This window comes from Schistocerca serialis, chromosome 8, assembly GCF_023864345.2.
Source record: "Schistocerca serialis cubense isolate TAMUIC-IGC-003099 chromosome 8, iqSchSeri2.2, whole genome shotgun sequence".
In the NCBI taxonomy this organism is placed as follows: Eukaryota; Metazoa; Arthropoda; class Insecta; order Orthoptera; family Acrididae; genus Schistocerca; species Schistocerca serialis.
Genome location: NC_064645.1, coordinates 224,522,534 through 224,536,863, shown reverse-complemented (window position 1 = coordinate 224,536,863; position 14,330 = coordinate 224,522,534). Strand labels below are relative to the sequence as shown.

The window sequence follows — 14,330 nt, the reverse complement described above, 5'->3', positions numbered from 1 at the left end:
AACCCCTGCTATTTGTGATTCAGTGGTGTCTAATGAGAGCTCACAGAAAGGCAAGGTGAAGGTCTATTGTGTTTTCTGATGAAAGCTGGTTCTGCCTCGGTGCCAGTGATGGCCATGTGTTGGTTGGAAGGAGGTCAGCTGAGGGTCTGCAACCAGCCTGTCTGCGTGCTAGACATATTGGACCTACACATGGAGTTACAGTCAGGGGCGCAATTTTGTACGACAGCAGAAGCATGTTCATGGTTATCCCATGCACCCTCACTGCAAATCTGTACAGCAGTCTGGTAGTTCAACCTGTTGTGCTGCCATTTATGAACAGCATTCCAGGGGCTGTTTTCCTACAGAATAACACTTGCCCGCATTCCGCTATTGTAACCCAACATGCTCTAAAGTGTCGACATGTTGCCTTGGCTTGCTCGAACTCCAGATCTGGCTCCAGTTGAGCACATGTGGGACATCATGAGGTGACAACTCCAGTGTCATCCACAAACTGCATTAACCATCCCTTTATTGGTCGACCAAGTGCAACAGGTGCTGAACTCCACTATACAAGCTGGCATCTGAAAACTGTACAACATAATGCATCTACATTTGCATGCTTGCATTCGACATTCTAATGGTTATACTAGTTACTAGTATACCAACATTTCAAATTTGCAATGGCTTATCATGCTCTTACATTAACCTGCGATCTTGCAATGTTGATCATTTAAATATGTCTTCATATTTTCGTGCTGCAAAGACTGATCCATAAAATTTTGGGTGTGCAGTTGCATAAATTCGACTTCTTCTTCTACTTCTTCTTCTTCTTCTAATATTTTGGCTGAATACCGTCCAGCCCCCTTCAGAGTTAGCTGAGGTGACTGACGCTCCAGCACTTGCTCCATCCTTTTAAACCAGCGGACCGCACCACTACGCATGCGGCCAAACATGCACAAGGCACCAGAGACATTGATTGGCGGCAAAGAGGTATGACATATGCATGGAATTAGATCTACGGCTGCGCAGTCGATCCACAAGGTGGCACCGATGTATCGCTGCGAGCTGAACTGTCACGACGTCTTTGTGATTTTATTACAGAAATTGCCAGAGTCCATGATTTTTCCAAGCTGAAGCCACTATCTCTATTAATTAAATTGATTGCCAACCGATTTTCAATTGCTTCCTTCACAACTGAGTCCCAGAAAGATGAAGTTGAGGCTAAAATAGTGATGGTACTGTACACCATAGTGTGCCCAGCGTCAATACAGTGCTCCGCCACCACTGATTTATTAGGTTGTAAGAGTCGGGTGTACATGCAGTGCTCTGTGCACCTCTCCTGGACAGTACGTGTCGTATGTCCGATGTATGAATGGTTGCATTCACGGGGGATCTTGTAAACCCCAGGCTTCCAAAGCACCAAATCATCTTTAACGGAACCTGGTTTTGGAACAACTATCACCTACATCTAAGGATATCTGTGGAGTTACCCTACAATTCATGGCACTGGATTGATGGTACAACGTGGGCTAAGTCAGACTGGGTTTGTGAGGTACACACATCGAGACAGAAGGAAAAGTTTAGCCGGTTTGAGACGTCTTCACATCTAGAAACCGTTATTCGACACTCCCTCATTAGTATAATGGATAAATATTTGGATGACAATAAGATGATGGTTTTAAATAAAGGACTGAACTTTGCACTCACATCGAAGGTTTTACCAACACCAGCTTTCATCAGTGCCTTTCAAGAAGCTGTTCATCCTCTTTCTATGGATTCAGCATAAGAAATAAGATGCAAATCTTGTCGAGCAGTTACGTAGGCTCGCCCACAAAGAAGTAACATATCTGTGGCAGAGAGGGCTGTACTACGTGAACTTTGCCAGGATACCATGATGGTAGTTCTTCCAGTTGATAAAGGAAATGCCACTGTTTTAATGTCACATGATGACTATCATGATAAAATGAACAGTTTTCTGGGTGACAGCACATACTGGAAGATTAGTAAAGACCCCACCAACCAAGACTGCTTCGTTTCTGAACACCACCTCCCTTCCACCAGAAGTTGTGCGAAGATTGAAACCAAGTTGTGTGGTTCCTCCAAGACTTTATGGACTTCCAAAGATTCACAAGAATGGTGTTCCTCTGCATCCGATAGTGAGTAACAATGGCTCTCCTACCTATGATTGTGCAAACACTTAGCATAATTATTAAGACCCCTGGTGCGAAAATGCATTCATGACATACATATCTCTGTGGAATTATTGGCAAACTGTCTGCCACTGTAGCTGAGGGGACAGCGCACCAGCATTTAATGCCAGTGGGCCCGGGTTTGATTCCCGGCTGGGTTGGAAATTTTCTCCACTCAGGGGCTAGGTGTTTATATAGTGTTCATCATCATTCTTTCATTCTCACTGACACACAAGTCACCAAAGTGGCGTCACCTCAAAAGACTTGCACCTGGCAATCGTTCATTTCATCGGCAAACTGAAATCACTCAAACTGTGCAATTCTGATATGTTCATCAGTTTCAATGTAGCATCACTGTTTCTCATTGAAAAAACTCTCGATAAAGAGATTTCAGCTTTGGTTGAACGTGTTTTGACCTCAACATATTTTTTTATTATATAACGAATTTTATGTACACACTGACATTGTTGCCATGAGTAGTCCCTTTTCGCCTTTGCTAGCCAACTTTCTTAGGGAGGACTTTGAAGAGAAGATGCTGAAATCTGCTAGCTTGAAGCCCACACTGTTTTGGAGGTACGTTCATGACACATTTGTAGGGTGGTCCCATGATGAATTCCATCCACAGACAAATTCAGTTCATGATGGAAATCGAAAAAGATGGGTGCCTTCCATTATTGGATGTGTTAGTATGGTGCAAAGATGATGGCACTTCGGGACACGCAGTATATCGAAAACCGATCCATGAGGATTTATATTTATGTGCAAATAGCTGCCACCAACCTTTGCAGACAATGAGTGTACTCGAAACTCTGGTACACAGAGCACACATCATTGCTGACGGGACTGGTTTGGAGGAAGAGCTTCTACACTTGAGAAGAGTTTTTGAAGCCAACAGGTACTCTCCACAGCACTTAGGCATTACAAATGAAGCCAACTGTGGGTGCATGAAAAGCAGAAGAAGAAGTCAAATTTATGCGGCAGCATGCCAGAAATTTTATGGATCATTTAAATATGTCATCTAGTCAACTGTATTCCTGGAGTTTCATTACAGCATTAATTACTTTTTAATGTTGGGGAGTTTTTCCCCATCAGTGCATACATTAATGACTTGCTAAATTATAATTTTATTTATGTAATTAGTATGCATATTCCACGGATCCATACACGCAAGTAATACACTTGGATGTGGAGCATGTCAATACAATTATAAAAATACAATTAATACTACAGAATAATAACAACTTAGTACGATAATATAACTTTTTCTTATTTACTAGCTAACATTTATCTAGCATTGTAATTCACTGTCTGAGATTAACACAGTATAGTATCTGTCATCTAACACATGAATAACAAGATATATCTTTTTCTTCAAGGAGTGCGTTAAAACTGTATATGGGAACTTTTAATTATTTCTGGAAAAGAATTCATCTAAGGAGTACAGTGGATGGTTAAGGAGGATTTTTTAACATATATCTGAATAGCATTTCCTTTTCTCTTGTACATTTAATATAATTAGGCAGTGCATTAAAAGTCTTAATAGCAGCATTCTTTACTCTCTTCTGTACAAGTGACAATTTTTTAGTTCAAAATGGAGATCATCTTTACCCCTACTGTTATAGTTGTGGTATGAACAATTTATTTCATTATGAGCATAGTTTAATGACAAAATTCATCAGAGAGCATATGTACTGACTTCTTGCTGTCAGTATTCCTAACTGTGTGAGGAATTTTCTACATGATGTTCCTGGAGAAACCCCACACAAAGATTCAAAGCTACTTCTTTTTGCTGATGTTACAAATATATTGACCACAGCCAACAACAAAAAATAACTGAGGAAACTGTAAGCAATATATTTCATTAAATTTTGATAAAACACAGCATATACAGTTATGTACATTAAATGGCACACCACCATTAATAAACATAAACTTTGCACACGAGTCTGTAGCTAAGGTAGAATATTCAAAATTTTTGAGTGTGTGTACTGATGAGAGATTGAACTGGAAGAAACACTGATGATTTACTGAAACATTTGAGTTCAGCTGCTTTTAGGATTATTGCAAATTTTGGTGATAAACATAGCAGTAAATTAGCTTATTATGCCTCGCTGCTTTTGTATGGCAATATATCTTGGGGTAACCCACTACACAAAAGCATATAATCAGAATAACAGCTGGAGCTGACCCAAGATCATCTTGCAAACATATACAACGGGTATTCACAGGAGCTTTGAAATATAATATTCACTTATGAGATCACTCCTTGTTCAAAAACAATAGCAATGTACATAACTACAACTAGGAGAAAGGCTGATCTTCACTAGTCTGTGTTCAATCTACCTTCGGCACAGAAAGTGGTGAATTATACTGCCACAAAAGTTTATATTCATTTACCAATCTGTCACATAACCAACCAGCATTTAAAAACAAATTAAAAGAATTTCTGAATGGCAACTCCTTCTACTCAATAGACAAACTTTTTGATACACATTTATAATTTTGCAACAATGAAAAAATTGAATTGTGACATGTACAGAAACTAACGTGTTCCACATCATTATGAAGTGTCGTATTCATGATCTATGGAACAAATATTAATCTAATCTAATCAAAAGAGAAATCAGTGTGGTTTGATGGCAGATTTGTTTTTGACAACTTAAAATATTGTGCTTGTTATGCACTTCATCAAAAGCATTTCAGTGATGTGAGTTGGTGGGACAAAGTTGATCCAAACACACAAATGGTTTGAGGATCAGTCCTTATTCTGTCCAATGGTACACTGGGGAACTACATGAGATCTAGGAAATTCAGAGCATTTCTGATTTTTATTTTCTCATTTTCCTTCTTCTGTGTGGAAATGAATATCGAGTAAGTAGTTATATATGTTGTTTTGTTACACATTTGACTTCATGGTGCACACAGATTATTACAGTTGTTTCCTTTCATTACACAACAGCGTAATCCTGCCCTGATGGCTGGCACATACCTCATTGTCAAATTATAAAGTGACTTTCATCTTGACTGAACTTTTCGTAATTAATAACAGTAAGACGCTAGAATGGGGACGGTTCTATCACATTTTTTGCACGGCAGTGTTGATAGCACCCAACATGAAATGTGATATGAACAACGGTGTGTGTCAACCAGAACTTGTAAGTAGTCTAGGAGTGGCCAGATCCGATGTAGCAAATACTGACTGGAAAATAACCATGGAATGCACAATTTATTCAAATAAATGGCAGTCAAAATCCCAGTAGTTCACAAGATATACACTATGTGATCGAAAGCATTTGGACACCGCCAAAAACATACGTTTGTCATATTAGGTGCACTGTGCTGCCACCTACTGCCAGGTTCTCCACATCAGAGACCTCAGTAGTGATTACACATTGTGAGAGAGCAGAACGGGGTGCTCTGCAGAATTCACAGACTTCGAATGTGGTCAGGTGATTGGGTGTCACTTGTGTCATACGTCTGTACGTGAGATTTCCACACTCCTTAACATCCCTAGGTCCACTGTTTCCGATGTGATAGTGCAGTGGAAATGTGAAGGGACACATACAGCACAAAAGCGTACAGGCCGGCCTTGTCTGTTGACTGACAGAGACTGCCGACATCTGAAGAGGGTTGTAATGTGTAATAGGCAGACATCTGTCCAGACCATGACATAGGAATTCCAAACCGCATCAGAATCCACCGCAAGTACTATGACAGTTACGTGGGAAATGAGAAAACTTGGATTTCATGGTTGAGCGGCTGCTCATAAGCCACACATCAGGGCGGTAAATGCCAAACAATGCCTCGCTTGGTGTAAGGAGCATAAACATTGGACGATTGAACAACGGAATAACGTTATGTGGAGTAACGAATCATGGTACACAAAGTGGCGATCCAATGGCAGCTTTGGGTATGGCGAATGCCTGGTGAACGTCATCTGCTAGCGTGTTTAGTGCCAACAGTAAAATTCTGAGGCGGTGGTGTTGTGGTGTGGTCATGTTTTTTGTGGAGAGGTCTTGCACCCCTTGTTGTTTTGCATGGCACTATCACAGCACAGGCCTACAGTGATGTTTTAAACACCTTCTTGCTTGTTGAAGAACAATTCGGGGATGGCTATGGCATCTTTCAACACGATCAAGCACCTGTTCATAATGCATGGCCTGTGGCAGAGTGGTTGCACGACAATAACATCCCTGTAATGGACTGGTCTGCACAGAGTCCTGACCTGAATCCTACTGAACACCTTTGGGAAGTTTTGAAACGCCAACTTCGTGCCAGGCCTCACCAACTGACACTGATACCTCTCCTCAGTGCAGCACTCCATGAAGAAAGGGCTGTTTTCCCCAAGAAACCTGACTAAACGTATGACTATGAGAGTGGAAGCTGTCATCAAGGCTAAGGTTGGCCAACACCAATATCGAACTCTAGAATTACCGATGGAGGGCACCACAAATTTTCAGCCAGGTGTCGGGATACCTTTGATCACATAGTGTATGTTGTCATTGCATTGAATATAATTTTGTCACATGGTATATAAAGCCAAACATGCAATGGAGAGCAATAAGAAATGTGTGTAACCCCTGATACTGACTTTCCTTTGAATCACTACCTGAACTATTCAGTAACTATAGCGAAGTTGTTTCTCATGATAGTACATTGACTAGCTTAAACAATACACAACTAACCTCACACCTTTCAGTCCACCTTTCACTATGCTACATATCAGTTCCATTGTGGCCGGCCGCTGTGGCCGAGTGGTTCTAGTCTCTTCAGTCTGGAACCACGCGACCGCTACAGTCGCAGGTTCGAATCTTGCCTTGGGCATGGATGTATGTGATGTCCTTAGGTTTAAGTAGTTCTAAATTCTAGTGGAGTAATGATCTCAGATGTTAAGTCCCATAGTGCTCACACCCATTTGTACCATTTTTTAGTTCCATTGTGTGAAACAGAACAACAAATATCATCAGACTGTTAACTGTTTGCAGTGTACTTGCCACACTTTCACTTGTTTCTGGTAAATACGGGCTGCATATATTAATCCACTGTATTCCCATTACACTGCAAATTGCTCAACAATAACAATCTGAAGCAATTAAAAGTTTACAGCTACATTTCATCAAGTCATAAAGAATATATCTTGCTCACTTTCTTGCCTAAAACTATCCTCACATTAGTTACACAAAACTGACACACTGCAGACTTATGTAACATACAAGAAAAGTGCCCAGGCTGCACAGCCACTATTCTTAACTTTAGTTATAAAAATATTAAATGACAACGGAAGTAAGTAAGATTGTAATGTCTCAGTGATGATGTCATCACAGCACAAACTTGGAATGGAAAATTGGTTCCTGTCTTGTCCAGTAAACCACAAAAACCTAGATAACTAGAAGAGGGTTTAATCTCACTCCTCTATGATGTATACAGAGGCAACTACTACACTAGCTTGCTCAACATGTGATTGAAGTTCCAAGTTAGAGAGTTCAGACAAACAGTGGCTGTGTCAGCTAATTTTTCATGTCAGAGAAGGAAAGGGCATACCACCTCTCACAGAACCACGCCTAATACGGCCCAAGTAGCTTACTGTTGTGGTTTGAGCAATCTTGGCAGTCACTTTTTCACTTTACTGTGCTATCAGAACTTCAAATTCAAATCATGGTGGCGCTTAAATATACACAAATGTATTTCATACCTACCAGAGGACTGCCTCTTAGTTATTACAGAGATGTCTTCCAAGGCATCTTGATTTGGCACTTCTAGTCTTTTGTTGTCTTTCTTAAGTACATCTAGTTTCTTCTTCTTTTTCACAATCTGAAATTTGAAAACTTATATGTTTTATAGAAATTGGCAGTAAGTGCCTGTAAGAAAAGCAACAAATCCCACATTTATATTCTGTAGAAATGAGGTCATGAAAGAAAAGTTCCCACGTAAATACGTTATTTCCTATACCAAGTCCAAGTTCCTTGCAAAAATTTGAGGGGAGAGAGAATACACAAAGATGTAAATCTATGTCTCCTTCGCATGCACCCCATTAAAGGGATGGTATTACAGCAAAGAAAATAGATATTCATGTGAAGCCAATACCATTGCCTGTAATACAGTTACATCATGAGGTAAGAATGGTGAATTCATATCCTGGGAATGTTTCAATGAAAACTGACTTTTCCACTACCCTAGCTGACATTACACTATTGCATTACAGTCAATAAAACACATTATGAAGAAGATCATGATAATATTTTAGAATAGACCAATCATATTCCACAGGTTCTGTGGAGTGGGCCACTGGAATGAGGAAAAATCTGAATATGTGCATTCTTTATGTGTGATGCAATAACTTAACATTAAAACACATAACTGTATTACAGGGCTAAGTTTTATTATAAAATAAACTAAAAGTAAGAGAGTTTCTGTGAAGATACCCTTCACTAGAGTTGCCCAACAAAGTCCTTTTAGTCTTAAGTTTCATCACATCACTATAACACATCTGGAAAGTTGTTCAATAGATGTGTACCCATTTAATGTTAATCCCTTGAGGGCGCTGCAGACATTTCTTTAAAAAATGAGAAATATTTGTGAAGAAAAATGAAACTAACCATGATATGTAATCTATCTGCAAACAGTTGTTCTCGAGGCATTTCTAGAACACCAGGTTTGTCTTTGTAGTCTCCCCCTCTCAAAAAATTATTCCAACTAATTATATATAGAATAAACTAGTTCCACTTTGAAATCACATACTGTGTCACTCACTAACAGCCACTATTGCAAACGGATATGAATTATGGTGCTTCATTAAAGGTACTGGGAAATGAAACTGAGACAATAAATGAGTAACACGATTATGTAAACAAGCCTGATATCTACTCAAATCATGTGCGCGCTGACTGTAAATTTAAATAAAATCTTGGAGAGGTGAACGATTGACAACTAGCACAGAGTTCCCTGCGGAATTATTCTGTACGAAAGGTAGAATTTTGAAATACATTCACGATACAAGTTTTGCTTAATTACCACTGAATGATCGTTAATAGCACTGTTATTGGTTCTAAATTTGTGGTATTATTTCTGTGATCACTTGAACGCATAACAGAAAAGTTATAAGCTTCAACATTATTTACAGAACTATCCACTGCCTTGAAAAATCCAGTCATATAAACAACAGACTTCCACATTCATCTGAGTAACCTACATTCTTTTTGGAGTAAACAGAAAAAGCTGACACCGCTCTCTTCACGTTCACAGGTGCCATCTCCGAACCATAACAACACGCGGTCCTGCTGTTTTAGTGTGCAAACAAATGTCCTAAGATCTTCAAAAATAGCTAGGACACTTCGACCATAGATACTAAATGGTCGAAACTAATACACATCAGGGGTCCTCTCACTTTCAATAATATTGTAAAACTGTCAATGTACTGACCGTCGGATGGAGCTTAATTTACTTGTTGCCAATACTAGAAATATTGACGAGCAGTATTATAACCCCTCAAATAATTCATGCTGAACGTGTGAAGTCAAGTATTGATGGTCTGACAATATTTTGCATTTAGATGTTGACAGACTCTCATGAACCAGCCACACGGCATTAGTGTGCTGTGCACTGTTTAAGTTTTTAATTCACCATTGTTTGTATCATACCTCACATTCAATTTGTAAGCGGTTCATAGGTTCGTCCGCACGACGCATCTTTCGTGTTTAACTGTGCACATGCGCACAAATTTTCAGGAGTGGAACAACACATGCGCATTTGTGCTTTACTGGAAAGGGAGACCATGCGTGAAACGCCTAGCTTCCCTCTGTCGGTGGAAATTTTTGCGCATTTTAGCAGACGACAGGCAGATGGGGCCCATGTGTGATTTTCCAGTGTACCGTATCGAGGTTATGCTGTGAAGCAATTTATGTGCAATAAAGACTGTTGTCTCCAAAGGAAGCTCGCTGACTTTTATAGATGATTACAGACTAATAAAAGTATATGGAATGCCGCTTCTAAAGATTATTTGAATAAAAATATGAAGTGTGGTGCCCTGAGCGTCAAGATATAGGGTAGGGTAGGGAATTTCCCCTAGCGCTAAAAGTTAGTAAAACAGAAACGAAAAATGCTAGAAAAATTTATTTATTACCTCAATAAAGTTCAGTTGGAAGTTTAATTTTATTAAGTTTTGATTCTGGAGACCAAATTCCGCAAGTGACGTCCCTCTAGTAGCGGATCATGGGCCTACATTCTGGAGAAACAAGTTGGAAAATCCCCTTTTTTCTCTTTTGAAATGTGCATACCTAACGTTTCTAACGACCATCCCCACCACCACTACTACTGGCAGATTGGGCGTTTGAGCGCTGTTACTTGTAAAACAAGTTAACTCGACAGTCCTTCTTCTCGAATCTTTTGATGACATCGTCATACCATGTGTCTTGGTCTTCAAGCATTTCAGAACTGACTTTCCAGTAGAGGTACACGCAAGAGCTGATCAGCAATTATAGGCCACACTGTTCCTCAAATAAGTTTTTTACACGTTTCAGGAAAGCAAAACTCCTTTCAACTGAAACACTTGTTGCAGGAATAGTAACAATTAGGCAAATAGTTTGAAAGCTTCTGGAAGAATTTAGTCCATTTCATTCACAATCATTCTTTTGATAATGTTTCCCAAACTGAGAGAGTGAAACCACGCCGTATCAATCGGGGGCGGGGGGGGGGGGGAGGGAGGGTGCAAGAGGGTCAGTCGCCCCCCCCCCCCCCACCACTGCTTCAACTGTGTGGAGGGTGAGATACGGTTTCTGCCCCCCCCCCCCCCCCTCAAAATTAATTTGGAGTTTTCTTAGATCTACAGGCAGAGCCAGTGAATAAACTGTTGCTGTCAAGAAACATAGGATCATTATTTTTGTTGGCACCAGTTTTGCTTTTGACGAAGCATCTTATAATGTCTACTACATTCTGTCCTCTCCCCTCGTCCCATTTTTCAATCTGGCTCCTAATGGGACCTCTGTATGCATGTGTAACAAATTCTGCACAGCACTTTCGAACAGTAGTTGAGATGATAGGGTCCTCAGGTCGTATAGGCGTAAGGCCTAAGTCGTACGGGCGAACTACAGAGTAGAGATGGGCAAAACTGTTCTTTTCAGAGATCGGATCAGAACTGTTCACTCCCTGAAATGAATTAGCTCTTTTTCATGACTCACCACTCATTTACAATAGAAAATAAATGGAAGGCACATTGCCCTTTAAACTTGGTTTATTCCACTACTATACCTGTATTTTGATCTTATTTGATCCTATTTTGAAGTAACACAGATAATGAGTAAGAATTTTCTATTGTTTATTGAAATTTCCACGATATGACAAAGTTTTTGATTATTGATTTATTTTGCACTATCGTGGTTTTTTGGGTGATCGGAAAATGTTGTAACTTCAGATTTACATTAACAATATATTTGGCTACAATGTATTAAAATTTCATTAACCTCATACAAATACATCGCAAGCCATATATTTTTAAAGTGAACATTTCCTTCCGAACACGCCTAAAATCGCAAAATCCGTACCAGAATAAGAAAAAAACTATAAATTTGACTGTGAAACGAAAGTGCTGCATATAGCCTTACGCAGAATAAAACAAGGAAAATATTGGTGTATCACATTTTGCGATACGTTTATCGGTTCGCTCGTAATTAAAGCGTAAATTCGAGTGTCCATAATAAAAATCCTATAGTAAGAGGAGTCGTCAGGAACCTAATCTAATCAGTTTAAACAAATAAAAATAAAATAAAAACAAATGATGTATACATAACATAATAATGTAATATACGTAGCGGTATTACTACGAAGAACAATATCCAGTAGAGGCGAACTCCGATGCAGAGCCGCTGAGTCGAGCAGGTCGAGCCGCGAGCTGTATTACTGCGTGAGCCGAGACCGCAGAGACCAGAGTGACACCTGAGTCGCTTTGCTCAACGCTCTGGCTAGAGTCGAGACGGATGAGTGAGCGTTGAGCGGGCGAGTTCCGAGGGTGGGGGGAGCGGTGAACTCACCCGCTCCGAGACAAATCGTCTGTTCTCTTGCGAGCAGGTTGTTGCAAGTAGTTCCTATGTTATCCGCTAGGTGGCTCTCTGTCCTGTTGCTCGCATCAACTGCCCAGAGGGCAGGACGTGCGACTGAAACGATCGCCGACAGAGTGCGATGCGAAGTCAAGCTGCGCCAGACACTGCGCGCGGCAGACGACGCACAGAGACGGCACGGCATATGTGAAACACAAAATCCAATGGGGCACTGCACAATGCAGGCAGCCAAGGTAGAAGCAGGGCAGAGGCCGGCGCTGGCTGTGTTGTGTGGCGTGCACTGTGCTGTGACCAGCAGAGGCGCCGCTGATATGCTCCGTCTCTCTCTCTCTCTCTCTCTCTGCCGTCGGAAACGTTTGGAGCTACCGTTCTTTTTTTCTGAATCACTGATTGTTCACTCCTTTGAAAGATTCAACTCTATGAATTAGTTCAAGAGTGCATCCCCCATCTCTACTACAGAGTAGCCAGTGCGCCGATTTTAGGAGAGGAGCACCACAGTTAAAGCAGAAATCTTAACTGTAAAAAACTGGTTTTGCTGTCTCTTTACGTTGTTAACAGTTATCCTCTGCACCTGCTTAATACACTACTGGCCACATTAAAATTGCTACACCACGAAAATGACGTGCTACAGAAGCGAAATTTAACTGACAGGAAGAAGATGCTGTGACATGAAAATGATTAGCTTTTCAGAGCATTCACACAAGGTTGGAGACACCTACAACGTGCTGACATGAGGAAAGTTTCCAACCGATTTCTCATACACAAACAGCAGTTGACCGGCGTTGCCCGCTGAAACGTTTTTGTGATGCCTCGCGTAAGGAGGAGAAATGCGTACCATCACGTTTCCAACTTTGATAAAGATCGGATTGTAGCCTATCGCGATTGCGGTTTATCGTATCGCGACATTGCTGCTCGCGTTGGTCGAGATCCAATGACTGTCAGCAGAATGTGGAATCGGTGGGTTCAGGAGGTTAATACGGATCGTCGTGCTGGATCCCAACGGCCTCGTATCCCTAGCAGTCGAGATGAGAGGCATCTTATCTGCATGGCTGTAACGGATCGTGCAGCCACGTCTCGATCCCTGAGTCAACATGTGGGGACGTTTGCAAGACAACAACCATCTGCACGAACAGTTCGACGACGTTTACAGCTGAATCGAGGTTCTGTTTACAGCATCATGATGGTCGCATTCGTGTTTGGCGACATCGCGGTGAACGCACATTGGAAGCATATATTCGTCATCGCCATACTGGCGTATCACCCGGCGTGATGGTATGGGGTGCATTTTGATTCTGACAGTTCCAGTATCGTCAGCATCCTCTGGGAGGTCATTCAGCGCCTTGAGACGACTTGAAACTTGCCTCAGATCAACACTGACTCAGTCGAGACTCACCCATCTACTCCTCCTCTGCATTCATTAATATAGGGCTAGAAAAATTTATCTTAATGGATGTCATGAATGAATATGTCTCCAGAACTGCCAAAAGGAAAACTACATTTGGAAACTGTATGTAAAATTTCTTAATTTAAATACAAAAAAAATGTCTTCTTCTTTTTCACACAAATCATGTTTTGTTTTTATTAAGATGTGATGCACAGTGTTTGTAAAATAGTAATGCTAACAAAGGGTCTCTCTCTGGCCGATTGATATTGCAGTCTATAGTAAACATGAACTCCATTTCGTAGATCGTCTCAAAACAGAGTAGGACCAATGTCATCTCAGATAAATGAAGTTTAAAAAAAAAAATTAAAGCAACGAAATAGTTTTCAAGAGCAATATCTATAAACTGGGTCCATGTTAGTGTTAATGTGTTGTTTCTCTCTGTATAACAACACAGTGCTAGTTAACTAACACACCTTTCCACACTGTCGGTGTGCATGTATTGTTAAAGGTTTTGCTGAAAGACGAAATCAGTAAATGGGTAAACACGAACTCTTTTTCGTAGATGGTCTCAAAACAAAGTAGGACCAATGTCATCTCAGATAAATGAAGTCTTTTTAAAAATTAAAACAACGAAATAGTTTTCAAGAGCAATATCTATAAACTGGGACCATATTAGTGTTAATGAGTTGTTTCTCTCTGTAGAACAACACAGTGCTGGTTACCTAACAC

The 14,330-nt window shown here is 40.5% G+C and overlaps 1 protein-coding gene across 1 annotated transcript in view; it reads right to left on the bottom strand.

Annotated features, from left to right (window-relative positions):
* LOC126417182 (ribosomal oxygenase 1) overlaps positions 1-9,510 on the bottom strand; it is a 77,952-nt gene extending 68,442 nt beyond the window's left edge. The window contains exons 1-2 of the mRNA XM_050085083.1: positions 9,358-9,510; positions 7,865-7,979 (exon numbers count right to left, since the gene is read on the bottom strand). Coding sequence (XP_049941040.1) covers positions 7,865-7,979; positions 9,358-9,417 — 175 coding nt within the window. The 5' untranslated portion in view covers positions 9,418-9,510. The remainder of the gene's footprint in view (positions 1-7,864; positions 7,980-9,357) is intronic.
* Between the last annotated feature and the right edge of the window lie 4,820 nt (positions 9,511-14,330).